Consider the following 20,375-nt stretch of genomic DNA (forward strand, 5'->3'; position numbering starts at 1 on the left):
CAAAACAGCTAGTCAAATTTCTATATCCTTCCAAAACATATTAATATTAACACAGGCATGTGTTTTCTTTGCTTTTGTTTGTTTCTTTTTTTTTTTAATTATTCAGTTCTGCAAATGCTCTGAGGGTAGAGGAGGGAATTTCACTTTGAGCCAGCCTCTCGCTGATGTCCATAGAATTACAGTGTGATGTTTAAAGTGCTCTGAAGTTCAAATCCTCCATGATTTTCTATGCACAGTATTGAGTAGTCAAAGGACCAGAAGTATTATCAACATAAATAGCAGGTGTACAGAATTTTAATTCGAGGAAAAAAACCATTGTGGCATCTAAAATTGGTAATTTTTCTTTGCAGTCCTCCAATTTAAATGGAATGTCAACTTTTTTAGGCCTTCAAATTCATTTTCCCTGAAAGTTGTTTCTCTTTGTAGATATGATGGTTTTGTATGTTTTATAGTTTTCCAGTTTTTAAATATAATCCATCTTGTATAATCAAGTTATTTTCAAATCAAAACATAATTAAAGTAACTCAGTATACTTTCCCTATGCACTTAGTTCTGCTATCCTTTGTGTGTGGACCTTGTATTAATTCTATAGGCACATGCATATACAGAAGGATTGTAGAATTATCAATTTGTATATATTTCACATATGCATAGTAACATATTTCAAATATAGATCTTGTGTTTCTATAAGTGTATGTACCTAGTTATATGTATGTATACATACATACAGGGATAAAGAATAACTACATGATGATGTAGTAGCAAGTGGTATTACTTATCAAACTGACTCTAAGATGTGTTAAATGGAAAGGTGAGGATATGAATGAGTTGCAAATTATTCTAAAGGAATGCCAAGAAAAAAACTGTGCCATAATAAACCATCATGTATTTATACATGAGCCTAATATTTGATAAAAGTACTTTCTAGAAGCATTTCAGAGAGATTTTTTTTTAGAAGGGGAATATCTTGGTCTTTTCTCTGCCTGCAAAAACTGAGTTCATTTAGCATCACAATTTCAAGCATACAGTCACCTGGCAGATGTTACTTTTATGGCATAATTCATGTTAATTGAGCCATAAATTGAAAAATGTCAAACCAGTGATTTATGGCATGATAAAATGGCGAACCAGCCAAAAAGATGTTCTGCATTTAGTATGCAATATCTTTATCTAAATGTTCCCAGTTTGTATTGCACAGTAATTTGGTATGTTAAAGCCCAGTGCTGCAGCCCTACAATGGACTGCAGCACTCGGTTTTACAAGTACTGAGGGTTTGGGGGTTGATGATCTCCCCTCACTCAGAACGTTTAAACCCATGCATAAGGCTTCCCCTGTCTGGCATCTCACGTTGATAGAGTGCTCTTACCCAGTGCCTGGCAAGCAAAGCAATATGTGCAGGGCTGCCCCACGTGCAGGTTTAAACTTACCAAGTGTGGAAAGTTGATTGGACTTCCCCTGCCCAGCACCTGTCAACCTGCATGCCATGCAGCCCACACTGGACAGCTCAGCCGTGCATGTTTAAACCTGAGCAGGGGGAGGCCATAAGCTTCCTACACCCAGAACCTGTGAGTTCTTGCCCTGCGTGCAGGTTTAAAACTGCCAAGTTGGGGGAGCTTATTGATTCCCCTTGCCCAGAACTTGTCAACCCCCATGCTGCGTAGGCCATTAAAGTCTGCCAGTGGCCCCAGTGCTTGGTCTGAAAAAAATTAACCAAGTCATTTCCAGGACATATTTACTGCAAATATGGTTGCTGTGATATATGCGTAGCCGGGTTTTTTTCATACAAAGAAGAAAAAGGTTGTTGCATTTTTGATTAAAAGATGTGCAGTGTTGGTTGGCTCAGCCTTTCGTTTCCTTACTTCTGAGGTTTTGTATCCCAAAAGTTGTATGCATGTCATCCTTATCTCTTATGCAATACAGTATTAGAGTCTATGCATGTGTGTTTTTAGCTGTAAATAAGGGAAATTTAAAAAAAAAGTTTTTGATCAGCACTTCAAGTTTGATATTTAAAAGCATGTTTTTTTCAGATTAAACCAAATCTGGGGCTATTGATTAATATTTTATACTGTTGCTGTTTTATACCATTTATGAATCCAATCAAATTGATGATAGTCTTGCTAAGAAAGAGTTTTTGTGTTACAATGAGAAAGCAAGGAAGAACCTTTTAATTTTGTTCGACTTAATAAAATAGAAACAGAAAAGCATGTCTGCTAATTTTTATTCCATTGTCTTTTTCATGGTAAATGCAAGTATAGCTAACTTACGTCCTGACCGCTTTTCTTGGCTGAATTCATCCTCATAAATATTATTATGCAAAACCACTGTGATGCCATAGTAATTTACAGATTCTTGCAGCTCATTTTGTGCTGTGGCATGTTGCTTACTAACCATTTTGCTGATAGTATCAGTGCTGTACTGGAAGAGAATAAATGTTAAACACAGTATCACTTTATTTCAAAGATTAAAAATGCCTGCTGGTGGTAATTCTGTCCTTTAAATATTCATAGTGTTTGTTTATCTAAAATTGTTCTACATTGTTGTACTGTCTTTAAAAATCAAGTGAACAGCAACTATTACAAAGATATATTGAACACATCCCAAACAAAGTTGTGTATATAACTAAGTTTACATTTACCGTTTTGTTTTTGACTTCGCTAGCCTAGTGACCTCTCCGAATGGGTATGTTCTTCTTTCTTCATTTGATACAAATTTACTTTGCATGAAATTGACGTCAGTTGTGCTTGTAGTAAATTAGAACTTTCACTTGTAAGTGAAAGTTTGGAAGAGTTTTATTCTTTGTGGCTTTTGTTTTATCGTTTTGGATGGGGTCTTACACCTCCAGGTGTTTATCAGTCATTTAAAATATTCTGCATAGATGAATTCTGTGCTTCCTACACTTCCTAGTAGAAGTTTTTCCAAATTCTAAATAGAAAAGGTGCTGAAACCTAGGAAACTTCTAAAGCTGTTTGAAATAAGTGACCTCATGGTACAGTTCACTATTTCCTCATATATAAATCCTTTCAAACTTATTGCAAACCAGGGTGTATATATACATAGCTGAGTTATCCCAATCTAGTCTGGCACAGGTAGAGCATCACTAATGCAATGCATACTCATGCCAGATCCAAGTAAATGAGTCCACAGTGGTACTATATTAGCTTGTAGGGAATTGGCCAGGGTTCTAGGTGATGCATTAAGCTGAGCCACTAATGAATTCATTTATAGGATCTCTCTCTTTCATGGAGCTGCTCTGTAAAAATGACAAGAGAACAATACTTTATGTAAATGACTTCCATGCATGCCTATTCAGACAGTTATAAAGGCAGAAATGAACAGCATGTTGGAAAACTTAATGAGAATGGCATTAAGGATTTCAGTCTACCCACCATGAAGTGACCCATAGTACATCATTTCTGTTCAAATTCTATGCAGTCATGGCAAAACTGAAAGTGAAGCAGACAAATGTGAGTTAAAATGATGAGCCAGTCCAGGTGACAAACAATGCAGAAGTAGGGAGGAAGCTGATAAGGAAATCTAGCCAAAGTGGAATAGTGATACAGTAGAAGAAGACTGAAAGCACCCAGACATTACCTTTTTTTTCCTACAGAAAAGTAGAGACTGTTAACCCAGACTGAAATAAACCCAAACTCCAAGGTCAAATTTGTACTCAGAGAGAAGTCTACAATTTTAGGCTTAAAGCATCCTCAAGCTGAGCTTAGTTTTTCTGTAGACAGAAGAGGTATTGGACCAACCTTTCTAGGCTAACTCTCACTGAAAGAAAAACCCTAGGAAAATGTTCACTTCCCATCATCAAGAAAGCATATATTCTTGCATACCAGATGCTTCCAAATAAGACACTCTCTTTGATTTTTGGAAGGCAGAATGAAAAAAAAAAAAAAAGATGTTTCCAGTGTTATGGGATGGAGCCTAATCTCCAGCTCTATAACCCTCTGTTTCTTACTTAAACAAAAGCTGTAAGTCTAGCTGTGCTGAAGACTGATTTCTATGGCTGGATCTACAATTTTGAAAAAATCTAAAAATAGTCTATAGGGCTGGAAAATAGGAGAAGAGAAATCAGGATTAGCTAGCAGACACTAAAACTACCAGAAGAAAAGTTAGCTTCATTAGTGGAACATCAGCACTATTAAAATGAAGATACCATGGTTAACAGCTGTGGAGTGAAGAACAACGAGCAATTAAGTCACTAGACTCTCTCAGTTGCCTAACTAGAAATGCCACTGCTTCTACCTAGTAGAGCAGGATGCTCCTGCTAAACAAATCAGGGTGCTCCTATTCCAGGCAGAAAATCAGCTTCCCTGGTTAAGATGCACACCCCAATTTTGGGGTGCTGATTTTTGGGTTAAAGTATGTCTAGCATGTGAGCAAATATGGCACTTGAAGGTCTGTAGCAGCAAGTGAAAAATAATCCGTTTTTAATTAGTTTAATTTTGCATTTTATTTAAAATGAATACTATAATATTTCTTAGAGAGTTCCCTGAAATCTATCAGACAAGTTAAGAATGAGATGGCTCTCAAGTGAATAAGTCGGAGTCAGGCCCTAAGGGTGTATCTGTATAATTTGTCCATACTGAGACATACCAATATATTGATCCACACAATCATCCTGCATTTCCTGCTTATCCTAGGCTTTCAGCTGTTGCTTATTTTCTGGACTAGAGATTGCATAACTGCATTAGTGTGATGCTATGACACCAGAACAACTATGCTACTTTGGTTCCTCTGCTTCTAGTTTGGAGCACATAAATGGCAAGAGTGGCATATTATAACACAGTGTTGTCTTGAGTCACACAGACATACCCTGAGGGCCAGAGTCTATTCCATTCTTTAAGGCATAGAAATGAATTAGGTTCCTAACTGCTATTTTGTCCCACTTTGAGTCCCTGAAAAGCCATTCATTAATTTTCTTTTTCAGCAACTGCCATCTTGCCTTTAAATTGAGTCCCAAAAAGCAGAGAGGGGGAGAGGACCCTCAACTGACCCTTTCCATTCCCAGTTTTTCAGGGACTTGAGCAAGCCAGAATAGAATTGTGCATCGGTGCCTAAGATAAATTAATGCGTCTAATAGGTAGAAATAGAATCTGGCCCACCGTGCCCAAATTTGGGCAAGCCTTTGGTAACGGATAGCAATTTGATCACACAGTAGAGGCATTTTCAAGTGAAAGAATATGTAACATTAAATCTTTTCACTAATATGTGTCCATATTGCTCTATACGTCCTACTTTTCTGAATATAGAATTCATGTTTCTGTAGAATAGGTTGTAGGCTCTAACTGTTTAATTTGTCTTTTCTTATATTCTAAATAGATATGCTTGTATACCATCTTTGTGTTGTTTTGAAACAAACATAATAATTAGTTAATATTTTACAAACGGTGGTATTTTTCTTGTGCTGATATGATCATTGAACTTTGGTAACAATAGCCTTTAAACTATTTGTGTATAATAATGCAGAATTTATAACTGAATTCAAACTGCTTGCAGTTACTTATAGTTTTAAATGTCTACACAAATAAAACATGTTGTTCTAAGCATTCTAAATGATTTCATTAGATATTAAAATACCTACTTGTCAAAAAATATTGAAATTCAAGATTCTATTTTAAATGGATTTTTGCATCCACTTTGCATGCTTATTAAAGGTTTATTTTTTCATGATTTCATTATTCATGAAAAAAGTTGTGTGAAGAGTTTGTCTTTAAAAATGTAACCTGTTTGATCTGGTTGATCACAAATAGAAAATATTGATAATTTATGATGCATTTGCAAATGATGTTCACTTGATGGGAATGTGAGAGTGTGATGCCTCTATTACAGTGTAAAAGGATTCAAATTTGTTTCATTTTGTAGATAAGAGAGCTAAATCTATTCCAGATTTGTTTTTTATCCTGTTGAAGTGATAAAGTCAAATAATACTAATATTTTAAAGCAAAACATTGTTGACTGAAATGTAACAAATCTTTTATTAAGGTCTTGATAGCATGGACTGTTTCTTTTTTCCCCCCAAAGTGGTGAAGTTTATAGGACTGTGAGAACAGAATTCTCTTGAAAATAATTAAGACTTGGTGGGCTTATGGCTAGATAATGACCTTTTGAGATATGGTGCATTATAGAAAAGTAATATTAGCAAGTAGAACTTACCTGAGGATATCATATCATAACTAACTGAGTAGGAATGATACCATTTCTTGTTGCTCAATATCTCTTTATTTTCAAATTAAACTTGATGCACAATTTACATTATAACAGTGGCTTTGAAAGAATGGGTAGAAGAGTAAAGATAAATCTTTTGTGGAAATACAGTTTTGGCTTGCAATGCATTCTGTGTTACTGGTAGTGACTTCTTAGAAAATAACAAATGCTGTACAAAGTAGTATGTGACCAGTCCCACTGAAGATTATTTGATGTGAGTAAAGGTAGTCACAAAACCTTTATCTTTAGGATCTTAAAGAATTGAAAATAACTGCCTGTGACAGCATGAGGATTGGCAACAGGAATTTTCACTGTGCCATATCTGACAAAAAGGGAACATTACTAAAAGTCCTGAAGTTATTGTAAAAGCCAGTATTATTTTTTTTAAATGTCTGCAATAAAACTTTGGAAGTATATGCTAGTTGCTTTGTGTAGTACAGTAGTGTCCAATTTACACCCCACAAAGGAGAGTTTCTTAAAAAAGAAAATGTTATTTAATAATAAATGCGTTCTCTGGAATGGGCCATTGACTTTTTAGTTGAAGGGTTGCAATAAGCTCTATAGCTGCAGATAAGGAACTTAGAGGCACTGCTTGCTTAGCTATGTCTCACCACTTCTCAGATCCTCAGAAGTAGCTGTGATGTGATTCTAGAGTACTCTAAGCACCTGCTGTCTCCACCAACTGCTTCACATGGGAAGGAGGAGAACAGCTGTAGTTGCTTCATTGCTTTTCTAGGGAGACTCAGAGATAGGGAGGAAACACCTGGCTTGGCCTGACTGCTAAAGAGCATTTACCTGAAGAGGGATCTCTCCTGCAGAGCCACCAAGGAAAGTAGAGCAAAGATGGAAGAAAAGGACAAGATGAGAACCAACAACCAGTTTGGACTTCTTAAATCTCTAACTTAAAGTGAGCTATGTAAATGTAGACCAGGTGCAACTAATGACTGTATGCACCCTAAAAATGTTAGAAATACAGTGTTGGCTACCAAGCTGTCTAGGGCAGGAATTTCATCTTATTCCATATCTTGTGAAAGTCATGCTCTTTTAAGGCACTGACTTCTATATCTGTTAGTAGCAGCTCATTTAGATTATGGTTTTGTGGTTGTTTCTTTTTTTTTTTTTTTTAAATCAACTGTTTTGCTCATTTTGTCCTCATAAATGTTTAGAAAATATCTGCAGTTTTCCCACACGTCACTGGAGCAGTCAGCTGCAGCTTTCTCTGCTGCTTTAAGTCATCATGTTGTGTTAATTTTAGCATCCTAGTGCACTGGGGAAATAACTGATTACTTTTATTTATTTATTTATTTATTTATTTTTGTTCCTCCAGGTAGGTAAATGGCATCTAAACAGTTTAAAAATGTTCAGTAGTCTGTTTATCCCAAACTTACACTTTGCCCACGTTGTAATTGACTATTTTAATTTGCAATTTTAATAGTGTTCAAGAACTTTTATTCTTGGTGTTTCACAGTTGTGTGTAAATAAACTATATATCATGGCCCTCAGGGTTATTCTGATACTGCTATAATGATAAATTTGCTGCAGTCACAAGGGGAGGAAAAGACATTCTGATCCTGCTTTTGCATTTTATGCTGCCGAGGCTATTGTTCAAACAAATAGTATTTTTTTTTGCAAGCAAGTTAGTTTGGAGAAAGAAACACGCAACCTAAATTTTAATTATAAGCTAGTATCTGTTTCTTCAGAGGTACTGTCCACCTACTATCCCCATTGAATTCAATAGGAATTATACATGAAGAAATATAGAATGTTTTGGTCCCCAAGAAGTTTATTAGACATAATATACCTACATGATCTAGGAATTATACCACTCCCTATGCTGCAGAGGAAAGCAAATCAACTCTAGTGATCTTTGATAATCTTAGTTGGGGAAAATTACTGCCTGCCTGTACATCTGGCATTGGTTGAACAATGAGTACATTAACAAGACACATCAACCAGACATTAGAGAGCTTTCTCAACACCATTAAGAGCATCAGTGTACCCCGGCAAACATCCTATGCTTTAGAGGAAGATTGGGGGGACCCCATCCTCCCTCATAGGAATCAGGTAATGCATATAAGTGGGGAAAATTCTTCCTAGTCCTGAAGCATGAGAGTAGTTGAATGTAATATGGTACAAGTATTGTAAACACATTAAAAGTTCAAAAATACTGGGAGGAAAAATACAATAGAGCCAAGGAAGTTTTAACCTAAAACAAAGTGATTTTTGTGTGTTCATTTCAATACACAGATTAAACACCAACCGGTTGGAAAACAGTTGGTGTTAAAAAGTCAATTAGAAATTCCATTATTATCTAAAGGGATCTTGGTTAATGGATTGGAATAATCGCTGCAAATTATGCATTTTTGTAGTTAGCCGTGTTGACTACGCTACAAAAATACTCTGAAAGTCCCCTTGTCAAATAAGATACTAATATTTTTCATTCAGATGGTCAGTCATTGGTTAGTCAAGGAACATTTTTAGTCTGCCATTTTTAATTTGTCTGTCTGTTTGTAGCTAATACTTAACCTTTCTCTGCTGTAGTTGAAGTCAGATACTTACACAGCAGTTGTTCAGCCTGATGCTTCAAGTATACCAAGCCATTATTTTTTATAATTTTATCTATTGATTTTTAAAAGCGTCTTTTACAGATATTGGACAATGTCAAGGTAAAAATAAATTCAATATGTTAAACCAAATATTGTCATAAAGAGAGAGATTGTTTTGAGCCTGACCTTAAAATATTGAGATGTACTTCAATAAATATTACTCTTTTACCACTTAAAAGCAGATGGTGAAAAGACCTAAATACTGCATAAAGTAAATAATACATCTCTCAAATTATTTGATAAAGATTATAGGCCATTATATGACAAACACTTGAGATATTCACATATAATTCTGGCTGTCATAGATATGATTTAAACTCTAAGCTTCTTCCTTCAAGGACTGTTGAACATACAAGGTTGTGTAAAAATCATAATAAAGGCTGAGGTTCAATTCCTATTCCACCTGCTAGATGTCTAAGTGGTCCCTCACCCAAAAAAGAGCCATCCGCGTCTACTGGAGCAGCTGCATTTCTTTTCCATTCTCTCACTGAACAGCCTTATGTGCTTGTAAAGGCCAATCATATTCTGCCCTGCGAAAGTGCACAACTTTCCCATTCTCTGAATCCATATTGTGTTCTCATACAAAGTACTGATCATAAAGTTACCTACAGGGCAGCCAATAGGGATACTAGGCAGAGGATAGTGTCTGGTGATGTACTTCCCCCAGAAATAAGGAAACCTGGGATCTAGGCTCTTCTCAGCTTGGTGGGATCTGAAACGGCATCTCCCACTTCTCCCACATCAGCAGGCTATGGGCAGACTGTGCAAATATGATGATTTTTCTATTTCTGTAAATCTTCAAATCAAGGCTGGGTATATTTATGGAAGATATACTTTTGCCCTTGTTTAGAAGTAACTAAATTAAATTTGGTCATTTGCATTATACAGAAGATCAGACCAAGTGATATAATAATGGTTCCTTTTGGCCTTAAAATCTGTGAACCAGATATTCCAGTATTCGACTGAATTATATGCGAAAGCCCAGTATCTTTCCTAACCATTGCACCATCATTGAACAACTTCATCATCAGCTTTCATCAAAGCTCCCCTGTCCGTATAGATAGTCCATCATGGGTGGTCTTACAAATCACTCTGGGCTTGATCCACCTACTTCAGGAAAGATTGTTCAAACTTAAGAAAATTACTGGTAACCTATGTGAAGACAATCCTTTGAGAAATGGCCTATTTCTACCTCCTTAAAATGTTCCTGATTGAGAGCTGACTTTTCAGATGGATTTTCTTCTGCTTCTTTTAACTGGTGAGATTATTCATTTTATGATGAACCTGTTCAAAGAGAAATCTTTGTTCAGGCTCCAAAAATCAGAATGCTGACTGATGTGGACTGTTGGCCAGAGAAACAGAGGGCGGCTTGTTCCTATGGAAGCTTACTGAAGCAACAGCTTCTGAAAGTTGAGGCCAGACAAAAGCATTCTCTCCATGGTCTCAAGATACCTTCCGGAATTGAAAGCCTTTGGAGTGACAATGGGGACACAGTGACGCACCTAAATTGCTAGGACTGATAAAAGGGTGAACACCTCAAAAAAGCAAATGATCTCTTGTTTCTAGACCATGAAAACTTAACTGTACTGAGGTAGAGAAGAGGCTAAATGGCTATGCCATTACTAATTGGGTGTAACAAATGGGAAGTATGACATCAGGTTTTCAAACAAATTGTAATAAAGGCCCGTCTGAAGATAGATTAACTTAGTTGCCATAACCAGCTCATCAAGTGAAATACTTTATATATGAAACAGCAAAATATTAGGCAATTCAGTAAGTTAAAGAATTGTAATTTAAAGGGGAAAATCTTGATCTTTTGAAGTGTTTCATAGTTTTCTCTGGATAATTTTTAAAAATATTTTGTAGACTTTCTTTTTCTTATATTTCAAAAGAGGCATGGTACATAGTTAGAATATAACTGGTGTTGTTACCAAGAACATTTGGCCATATGTTTAATGTTATAAGTCTCTTCAATGGCATGAGTTTATTGTTCTACTGAGAATGTAGCACATTGTGTAATTACTTTTTCCCCTTTATTAAATTTGTTTTGGAATACAACTACTCTAGCTTCAGCCTTTCTCTGGGGAAAATGTTGTTTGTTTTCCACAAGTCAAACTTGTAATTAATTCACTTAAGTTTTCAAGAAAGCAAAGATAAAATGAAATCTCTTATTAATCGCTTGTTCTTAATGCATGCATAGTAATTTATTGAAAACTGATTAAGAAAACTTTTTTTCCATTATAACTATGATACTTTATTCACATTTCTAGAGATTTGCACTACATTCTTTGTTAATAAAAAAATCCAGAAAGAAAGAAGTGGAATTAATTATTTTGAGCCCTTCGTATTTCTGTGTTATGTTAGTAGCAAATATACCATTAAGGATTTCCCACAGCAAAATATTTTTAGTCTCTGTGCCCATTAACATATTCTCAGTGCTGCTAGTTAGAGTTGCCAAGGAAAAGGAGAATAGTGACACCTTTTTATGGATGCAACCTCTCAAATACTTACCTGATAATTTTTATACTAATGTTTTCTCAACTTTTACTTAAAGATGAGCCTCTGCTAGTAGTCGAATTCTTCTTTATTATTAGAGTGATGCTAAGGTTTAAATTCTGCCACCCTTCCTCAGAAAAAACTCATATACAATAGAAGTCACTGATTGTTTAACTGAGCTGAAACTGAGTAATGGCTTTAGGATTTGTCCCTCATTATGGTAAAGAATTTTCTGTAATGGCATGAAGAATATTCTTCATATTCTAAAATTTAATCTAAATTTGTAGATACTATATTTTTACTTTTTATCACTATAGCATGTTTTTTTCAGATATTCATATTATATTATTTATATTAAAGAAAACAATGTTTAGAAGTAATACATATGCCAAAATGGAAAATTACCAAATGGTCAAGTTTTGATATTTTCATGTATGCAATTCTCATTGAAATGTGTTTTAACATAATAAGTTTTAGTGAAAGCTATGTAATAGACTCCATATTGTTAGGAAAAAGCTTTTTGATTCATTATGATTTGTTCTACTATCAGTCAGTGTCATGATATAGTGTTTGAAATGTAACCTGAGGTCCTGTTTACAGTCTGAAATAAATTATTTTTATACTGAATGGAAAACAAAGTTGTTCTAGATATTGATAAATTAAGTTGCACTGAGTATTTAATACAGATACTGTATGTTTAGAATTAGAAGTAGCTTTGAATTTGCACAATGTTTCCATTAAGATTTTGGTTACAAAATGGAGGTGGGAGTAAGATTCTGTGCCTGGTTTATCCACTGAGTCATTGTGTGACCTGCGCAAGACAAATCTCTCTTTGTCTGATTTGCCAATAATACTAAGTTGTCAGGTTTGCCTAATAATGAATGCTGTGAGATTTAATAGTATTTGTGGGATCATATAAGTTCGCTCTCCTTCAAATTCCTCTTTGTTATTCAGTGTTTTGTTAGCCTCATGACTGTCCCTTTTCTTTTTAATGTTGTAAGCATGCGTGCGCGCGTGCGTGTGCGCGCGCGCGCGCACACACACACACACACACACACGCGCGCGCGCACAGTTAAACATCTAAATTTTATTCTCTCACTTTTGCTTGCCTAGTCTGCCTCCACTTCTGCTTTTATTTATTGTTCTTTCTTAGTGTATTATGTCTATATTGGAGCCATTAAAAGTCATTTTCTAGAGTTGCCAAAAGTATTTCCTATTTTCAGTAAAGAGGGAAACTGGTATTTCACCAAGGGTCCCTGGTAGAAAAGTCAGACTTTTTAACTGTAATCAACATTTCTTTATATTTTAAGCCCCTAGTATCAGGTTTGTTCCTATTATATGTCTGCAAAAGGCCATGAATCTAACATCTACATCCATATAAATTAAAAGGGCTGGTGTGCTCAAATGAATGGTGGAAACGAAAGGTTGAAATACAGATCATATATACATGAGCTTGTCAGGATCTCAGCTTTTTGTTTTTAGATGTATTTCTAACTACAAGGCTTGAAAATATAAGCCTTAAAACTAATAAAACAAACAAATCAGACTGCAGTAGAAGAATTCTGGAGGCCTTATCAAGCTATTTGAATGTTTGGCAGTAGTGATCCTGAGCTGTATATAGGTACATGCTCTCAAATTGTGGCTTGGAAAAGAATTGTGAAGGTAATTTTGTAAACCAGCTTAATTGCTACAGAGTTTATGCTTTGCTGGCCAAACACGTAATATTTGGGCTGTCTTATTATGTGCCTCAAATTTTAGTAAATTTTCTGCTTCCTGAACATTGGATCATGTCACAACCCCTATCTACATGCACACTCTCTCACTAGGATTAAACCTTCTAGTACTCTTTATGTGTAGCTGTGAGCAGTTCATATATTCATTTCCCTGCAGATCACTGTATGGTCACTTATTACAGCTGTTTCACTTTTACCTGAATTTGGTTCAGCATTTTTCAGTTTTCCAATTATTAAGTGTTTTAGCAGATGATATGCTAGAGGTACATTCATATTAAAATTTAATTATTAACTCCCTCTTTCTCATCTACTACCCCCCAACCTCTAGTCCACTATATAAAATTCTATTATATATCTGTTGGATAAAAAAAGTATACATTTTTCTTTGCCACAAAAATGACACAACATAAAATTCAAAATGTCACTTGGCTTCCACACATAGCTGGTCTAATAAATAGTAATAAAAGCAAAATAGTGGTGTGGGATGCTGAATCTTTTTTTCCTTTAAATCATCAAGCAGCTCTTTGAGAAAGTTCAGATTAATAGGCTATGGTAGTTGATGGCCTGCTGGATTGTTTACTTCGGCAGGCAAAATGCAATAACAATTGTATTTTTTTTTTTAAATATAATTGCTCCTTACCCCCCGCTGCATGTTTTAACTAGAATTTATTACTCATTTTTTAATGGGAAAGATGCCAATAACTGTTATTCATTTTTCAAAATACTAATTGGGTTAGAGTTCTCTTAAAAACTGTGGTTGTTATAAAGCTGTGCATAAGCAATTATCCTCCCATTAGCTCTTGTTATTCTACACTGACATTGACAGAGTTCTGATCATGGGTACATATAGACATTATATTTAGATCAACCTAACTAGGGTGAGGTCAGTCTAAATGTCCATCTGTTCAGACATTCATGGGGTTTAAATCAAGCCAAAAAATGGTGGTCCCAATCTAACCTAGTTCACCTGAGTAGGTGAACTAATGTAGATTGGGAATGGGTTAACCTGATCCAGTGAACATCTGCACAGGTTTGGAGTGCAGTCCTGAGACTGGGAAAGCCCACCCATTCACCTCAGCCCTGGGGCTGTTCTCTTTCTACCCCTGCTCAGCCCTGACCAGGGTATTTTTAGCCCCCTGATTTCCCACACACTGACTACCCCCTCTCCCCTGTCAACCTGCTATGACTCCTGATCCCATCCACCTCTCCCCCATTCCCAAGTTATTTGCACTGGATTGCCTGTGTGGCTCCCGGCACTGGCAAATGCCTGTACGTGCCACTCCTAGTCTATAATCACACAGCTTAAAGTAAGCCACATGATTGTAGACAGGTTGTGGTGAATGTTTGTATGCATCCCATGTCTTATAATAGAATTCACTTTTGACACTAATTTGCATAGATAATTGATGATTTAAGGTAACTGCTTGTTTGGTTTTTTTTCTTAGAGTAATCACTCTGTTATAGAAATTCCTGGAGGGTGGACAATTAAGATTTTTAGTGCTTGGAGGATGTTGACATAGAGGTGCAGAGATCAAAAAGAACTATAAAAAAAGATTTTTAAAATGGTAGAAGTATGATATGAAAATATTGTTAAGTTATAGTTTTGAAGTACATCTTCATTTTCTGTCTTCCAAAAAAACCTCCCAAAAAACAAGGAAATGTTCTGAACATAAAGAGAATGTTCTTTAATATTAGTAGTTGGGCACAGTTTTCTGATAGTTTTCTCTTAGAGATTACTGTTTACTGAAAAAAAAAATGACTGTGTTTTAATAGAATCATGGGTTGGAATTTGGCATCTTAAAAAAGTCTTTAAAAAAAGTCATCTTAAAAAAAAACACCCAACTTTTGGCATCTCAGCTGCTGATGATGACTCTTTCTTCTTCTTTTTCCTTAAAAATTTGTAACTTTGTGGAGAAAAGGTTGATAATGTTATTTGCAAGTGCACCACTTCCAAGAAGCACGCCAAGAGAACCTTTTCTTTTAAAGAAAAATGCGTCATTTTAAACACAAGTCTTGAATGTTACAGTGGTGGAAGAGTGATATTGTAGCCATGATCAGCCAGAAGTTATGTGAGGGCAAGAATTTCTTAGAGTGATATCTTTTATTTGACCAACTATGTAGTTAGGACAAAATTAGAGAAGATTTCAAACACAAGACATTTTTCATCTTAAATGTTTAACCATTCTTCATGTCTCAACTAAATAAATATTTATTTTTAAAAAGTGGGCAGCAATCATTTGTTAAAGGTTTAAACTAATTTTAGCAAATGCTTATGGCAGCATGAGGGTCACTGAGTATTGATTGTTTATTATGCAGGATCATAAGAAAATAAATAGGCATGTGAACTATTTGTGAGAGTAGTCATATATTCTCCCTTCATATTTCAGTTTCATAATATATATATTTTTTTATTCTGAATGCTTCTGAGAAGTTTATAAGGAAGGTAAGAAGTATCTTCACTCATTTCATTTCAGAACATACCACTAATAGAAAAGTTCTTTGTTTTAACTTGCTAAAATGATAATTAGATCACAATAATTACTTGTGAATTAAAATTCATACTCATTTACTGGTTGAATGACTTGTTTGTTTTTTTTAATGTACATGACTTTTGCTATGCATCTATACTTTTCCATCCCTTTTGAATATCTGTATGCCCAGTTCCAGTGACTTTTCAGATGTTTATGTGACTGGTTCTATTGCATGTTGCACCATGGAATGTGAACATTTTGTGTCATTTTCTACAGGCAGCTCAAGGAGGTGGTCACAGAACCCTACTTTATGGCCATGCTATACTACTTCGCCATTCATTTAGTGGAATGGTAAGTGCCATAGAACTACCATAATTAACTGTATATTTACCATGAGAAAAACATGTTAAATAAAAAAAATTTTAAATGTGTTCTTATAATTGCTAAGATTAAACTTATAGAATCATAGGACTGGAAGGGACCTTGAGGGTAAGATTAAATTCATATTATTAAACAATTTAGACCAAGTTGCATCCCTCATTTGCATGCAAGGAAACAATTATTCTATTAAAGGACACTTCAGTCAATGTTTTCAAAAGTGACTCATATCTTTGGGGACCTCAACAATGTGTTGATTATCAACCATTTGAAAATCAAGTAATTTTATGTTGTCTTAAGGTACAGGTCAAAGATAGGTGTTATATACTGAGTGAAAAAGTTTTAAAATAATGTAAAAGGAATTGATGAGAAATCTTTTCTTATTTATTTTGCATAGCCTTATGGAAGTGTGTGTGGAGAGAACCACTGAAAATTAGTATGATATGGTGTCAATTATAGCATAACTTCTAATAACTAAAATGACTAATTTTGTCATAAGGCCAATAAAGATAGTCACATTTCTGGTTAAGTACTGTAGGAGTTCATTATTATATATATGCTAACAACATTTAAGGCAGAAGAGCTTTTTAAATTACTGATTCCCATTTTTGAGCCCATAGCAGTCTGAGATGCAGCTGTAAACCACTTTTATTTCCAGTTAACTTCTGTATGCTTAGGAATCCATTAAAATGTTTGATGCTAATAGATGGTATGAGCAAGTTGCTGCCAACCAGAAGAGCCTATTTTTTTTGGAAGTATCTTTTATATAGTAGGGCTTTCTTCAATTTTTTTAACAAAATTTTCAGGGACTATATCCACAAATATGCTTTTGAGGATATTTTCATGTTCCCTCACATTAATTTTATTTGTTTGATTGCTTTGGAAACCAGTTAGAAAGCTTTGGCTTGTCTTTGCTGTGGGCTGCTGTCCCACTGAAGAGTAAAGAATCCATGGAAGTATTTGCCAATAACATACAGGAAACAGAAGAGATGTCCTTAAACAACATCTTCTTTTCCCCTCTGGTAGAAATCCATACATTACTTTTGATCTCTGGTAGTTCTGTCTTTATTCTCTGTAATCTGTCATCAATTGGATCTGCTGTCTGAACATGTACCAGTGGTTAAAGGAAGCATATGATTATTTTTTTAAGAACCTGTTGTGTTTTCCTCATGAGCAGTGCTGTTATGGGGAAAGTGCTGTTTCAAAATGTTATTTGTCTCTGAACCCTTACACTTTGGAGGAGGACTTTTATTTTACTTGAAGAAATTATTGGAAAGCGAGAGTAGGAGTTTAATACCTTTATAGAAGTAAGGCTGGACAACTCCTCTTGTGCAGGAAGAAGAGGAGTATAATTGGGATCAAGCTTGACTTTTTCCTGTCTTATCATCAGAAAAAATGAGAGATTGAATCTTGACAGTGGGATTGGGTTGTATAACTCTTACAAGTAGCATTGACTAGAATGCATGCTTTAGCCGCTTCCTTTCATTTGCATGTTTTTAATAAGGTTAATATGTTTTGCAGTATTTAACATGTTTGACAACATCAAGATCCCAGACAGATAAACTTGCATTTGATGTGGGGTTACGAGAAAATGCAGCAGGTATGTCAATATTAATAGCTTTTCTCTGACAAAATAATTGCCAGTCTCGCTAATCTTAAGAATGCTTTTAGGAAACATGGAAGCTATCAGCACTATATACTTGCATACTGGTCATTCATTTATTTCATTAAGGCTAAGTACAGACTGTAAAAAAATCTGAGGCTAAATTGATGTACCCAAAGAGTGTACTTTATGTGGCATGTATTAAGTCTGAGGTTACTGGATATTTGAGAGCAATTGGATGATATTATGGAAGCACATTTTGTTTGGAATCAAGTATGTGTATATTCCCTTTTAATTTCTGTTGTTTAATTTCTGTTAATTTTCTTTTATTTTATATTAAGCACATTAGCATGAAAAAACCCAGAACATTTATTTCCTCATTGTCTTCTCCTGTGTTCTGTCATAATCTTCATAATTACCTCTGTAGGACTGATATGCCACTTTACAAAGACTATTGGGAAAAAATAAATGTCAGGTACAAAAGTATCTCTTAATAATATATTGTCTTAAATAGTGAAACAGCTTTTTGCCTTCTTTATGTTTGGCCATCTCTCCTATTTATGTGTAATTCCTTCCCACTTTTCATGGCCTCACAATTCTTGAATCTTCAATACCTGTCTATAAATAGCCACCAAAGGGTGTAAAAATATGGGACAAGATGTAGAATCTCCCTGGGACTGTTATATGTGTTCTTATTAAGGCCGGTGCTGAACAGTCTTTTTTAAGCAGGTAAGGTTTGCAATGGCAGCAGAATATACTGAATTGGTCAACTATTCTATTTTTGTAATAGAGCAATATTGTAAGAGTGGTAGATATTGTTTTTAAAATAAAGCATAATAACTCTACAAGCCACAATAGAAATGTTACAATAAGATGGTGTGCATATGCAAGACAGTAGGTAAGGGAAGGCACAATGAGTTGATAATTAAGATCAGTGTAGGAAATCAGTCAGCAACTCACTCGGTGTAAGATCCTTGTAGGAAATAGTTTCCAAATTATGTTTTTAAAATGGTTGGTGACTCTGTGAAGCACACTGAAAGAGACATGGAATAAAACACAACTTTAGATGCCAGGTTTCAGTAACAACACAGATTGGCTGACAGAACTTTGGCTTAAAAGGTGTGAATTGACAGAAAAAAGAAAGTGTGTATAAAACACAAATAGTATTCATATAAGTTATTTATAAAATATATAGTAAAGAATTTAGTAAACATATATTTTATAAAGAGATATAGGTAGCTGTGTTATTCTGAAGTCAGATAAAAGGCAGGGCACGATGACATCCTAGAAACTAACTTGTTCAGAAAAGTATACACTTTCACAGGTGCCAGCCTACAAGTGTACTTGAAGAGAGCAAGGGCAGTAAATACAAAGTAATAAAGTATATTTATATTGTACAAAAGTATCTACATGATTCCTTATATTCAGGTATTTTAGTCACATGCTCAATAATTGACATAAGTGTCTGTATCCTGTAGGTGAGGCATGCTGGTGGACAATACATCCTGCTTCTAAGCAGAGGTCAGAAGGAGAGAAAGTCCGGATTGGTGACGATCTTATCCTGGTTAGCGTGTCCTCTGAAAGATACCTGGTAAGGGGGTGTTTTGCTTAGAAAACCTTCTTCTGATTACCCTCATTTAAGCAGAAACAAAAGCTGAAGCTACTCCTAATAAAGAATAGAACTAGTAATAGTGAATAGATCTGGACAAAATGCACTTAGTAAACTCATATACTTTATAAAGAGAGGTAGGTAGCTGTGTTATTCTGAAGACAAGCAGAAGACAGGGCAGGGTGGAACCTTAGAAACAAACTTGTTCAGACAGGCATAAGCTTTCATAGGTGCCAGCCTACTACAGCTGATGGATGGACATCAAGAGAACAGGGAGTTATCACAAGAAATATCATTAAGATTTTAGAGATATTAAAAGTTGTTTCAACTAAATATTTATCTTTTTTACATTTTTGAAAGAAGACTATTTTAAATTAAGGAAATAATATTCATGTGTCTTGCTCAGGGGCATGTGTGATTGTCTGTCTGTCTGTACCTCTGTTTCAGCATCTCTCCATGTCAAATGGAAACATTCAGGTGGATGCCTCTTTTATGCAAACGCTGTGGAATGTCCATCCAACATGCTCAGGAAGTAGTATTACAGAAGGTTTGTTATATTAAATTATATTTTAATGGATTGTATAACTTTTGCCAGTGCTTTACAGAATCTAAAAATAAAAAGTACCAACCCTGAACCAAGGAGCATAATTGTAAATTACACAAGCATGAAAAATGAACACCGAAGAGAAACAGGTTATGACTGAAGGGAAAAAGCGAAGGTTAGGTAGCACTGAAATTGAACTTACAGATAAGAGTGGTTGATGTAATTTTAAGTTACAAAGCAAAACGAGTAGAGTGAAAGAAGAACACAAAAAGAGTAATGAGTAACAAGATAAGATTCTGCAGATCACAGAAAGTATGATAGGGCACTATAGGAGATGAGATGTAGGTAAGGCAGAGGCTGAAACAGGACTCAAAGCAGTTTTATGTGAAAAGGCATACTAAAAAGAGAGAATCCAAGAAACGGATATATATATCTGTATAACTGATTTGTTTGAAATGTTCTGTGGAATGATTTTTCACCTCTGAAGATGTGTTCAAATCCTCCCTCTAGTTCCACGTAAAAACTGTTTTTGGATAGCCACCTAGTATTCACCATGGAAATGTGCTATAGCTTTCATTTTCCTGAATACATGTTAGCCAAAAAGTTGTAGATATTGGCTAAGTACAGTCAGTCAAAAACCCTGAAATAGAATCAATTAAATTTAGGCAGCTTCTCCTAAGCTGCGTAGGTTGAACCAATAACTAACTGAACTGACATTCACTCAG

General features: G+C 35.1%; 1 protein-coding gene across 3 annotated transcripts in view; it reads left to right on the forward strand.

The window, feature by feature from the left end:
* RYR3 (ryanodine receptor 3) overlaps positions 1-20,375 on the forward strand; it is a 585,375-nt gene that overhangs the window by 157,486 nt on the left and 407,514 nt on the right. For 2 of the 3 annotated variants that reach the window (XR_003092800.1, XM_025197735.1), the window contains exons 4-8: positions 2,659-2,679; positions 15,793-15,867; positions 17,416-17,494; positions 18,976-19,088; positions 19,554-19,653. Coding sequence is in view for 2 of the 3 variants with exons in the window: in XM_025197735.1 (XP_025053520.1) it covers positions 2,659-2,679; positions 15,793-15,867; positions 17,416-17,494; positions 18,976-19,088; positions 19,554-19,653 (388 nt within the window). In the remaining variant the exon portion in view is untranslated. The remainder of the gene's footprint in view (positions 1-2,658; positions 2,680-15,792; positions 15,868-17,415; positions 17,495-18,975; positions 19,089-19,553; positions 19,654-20,375) is intronic. The other variant, XM_025197736.1, reaches the window with a different exon arrangement.

The sequence above is a fragment of the Alligator sinensis genome, unplaced genomic scaffold (assembly GCF_000455745.1).
Source record: "Alligator sinensis unplaced genomic scaffold, ASM45574v1 scaffold262_1, whole genome shotgun sequence".
In the NCBI taxonomy this organism is placed as follows: Eukaryota; Metazoa; Chordata; order Crocodylia; family Alligatoridae; genus Alligator; species Alligator sinensis.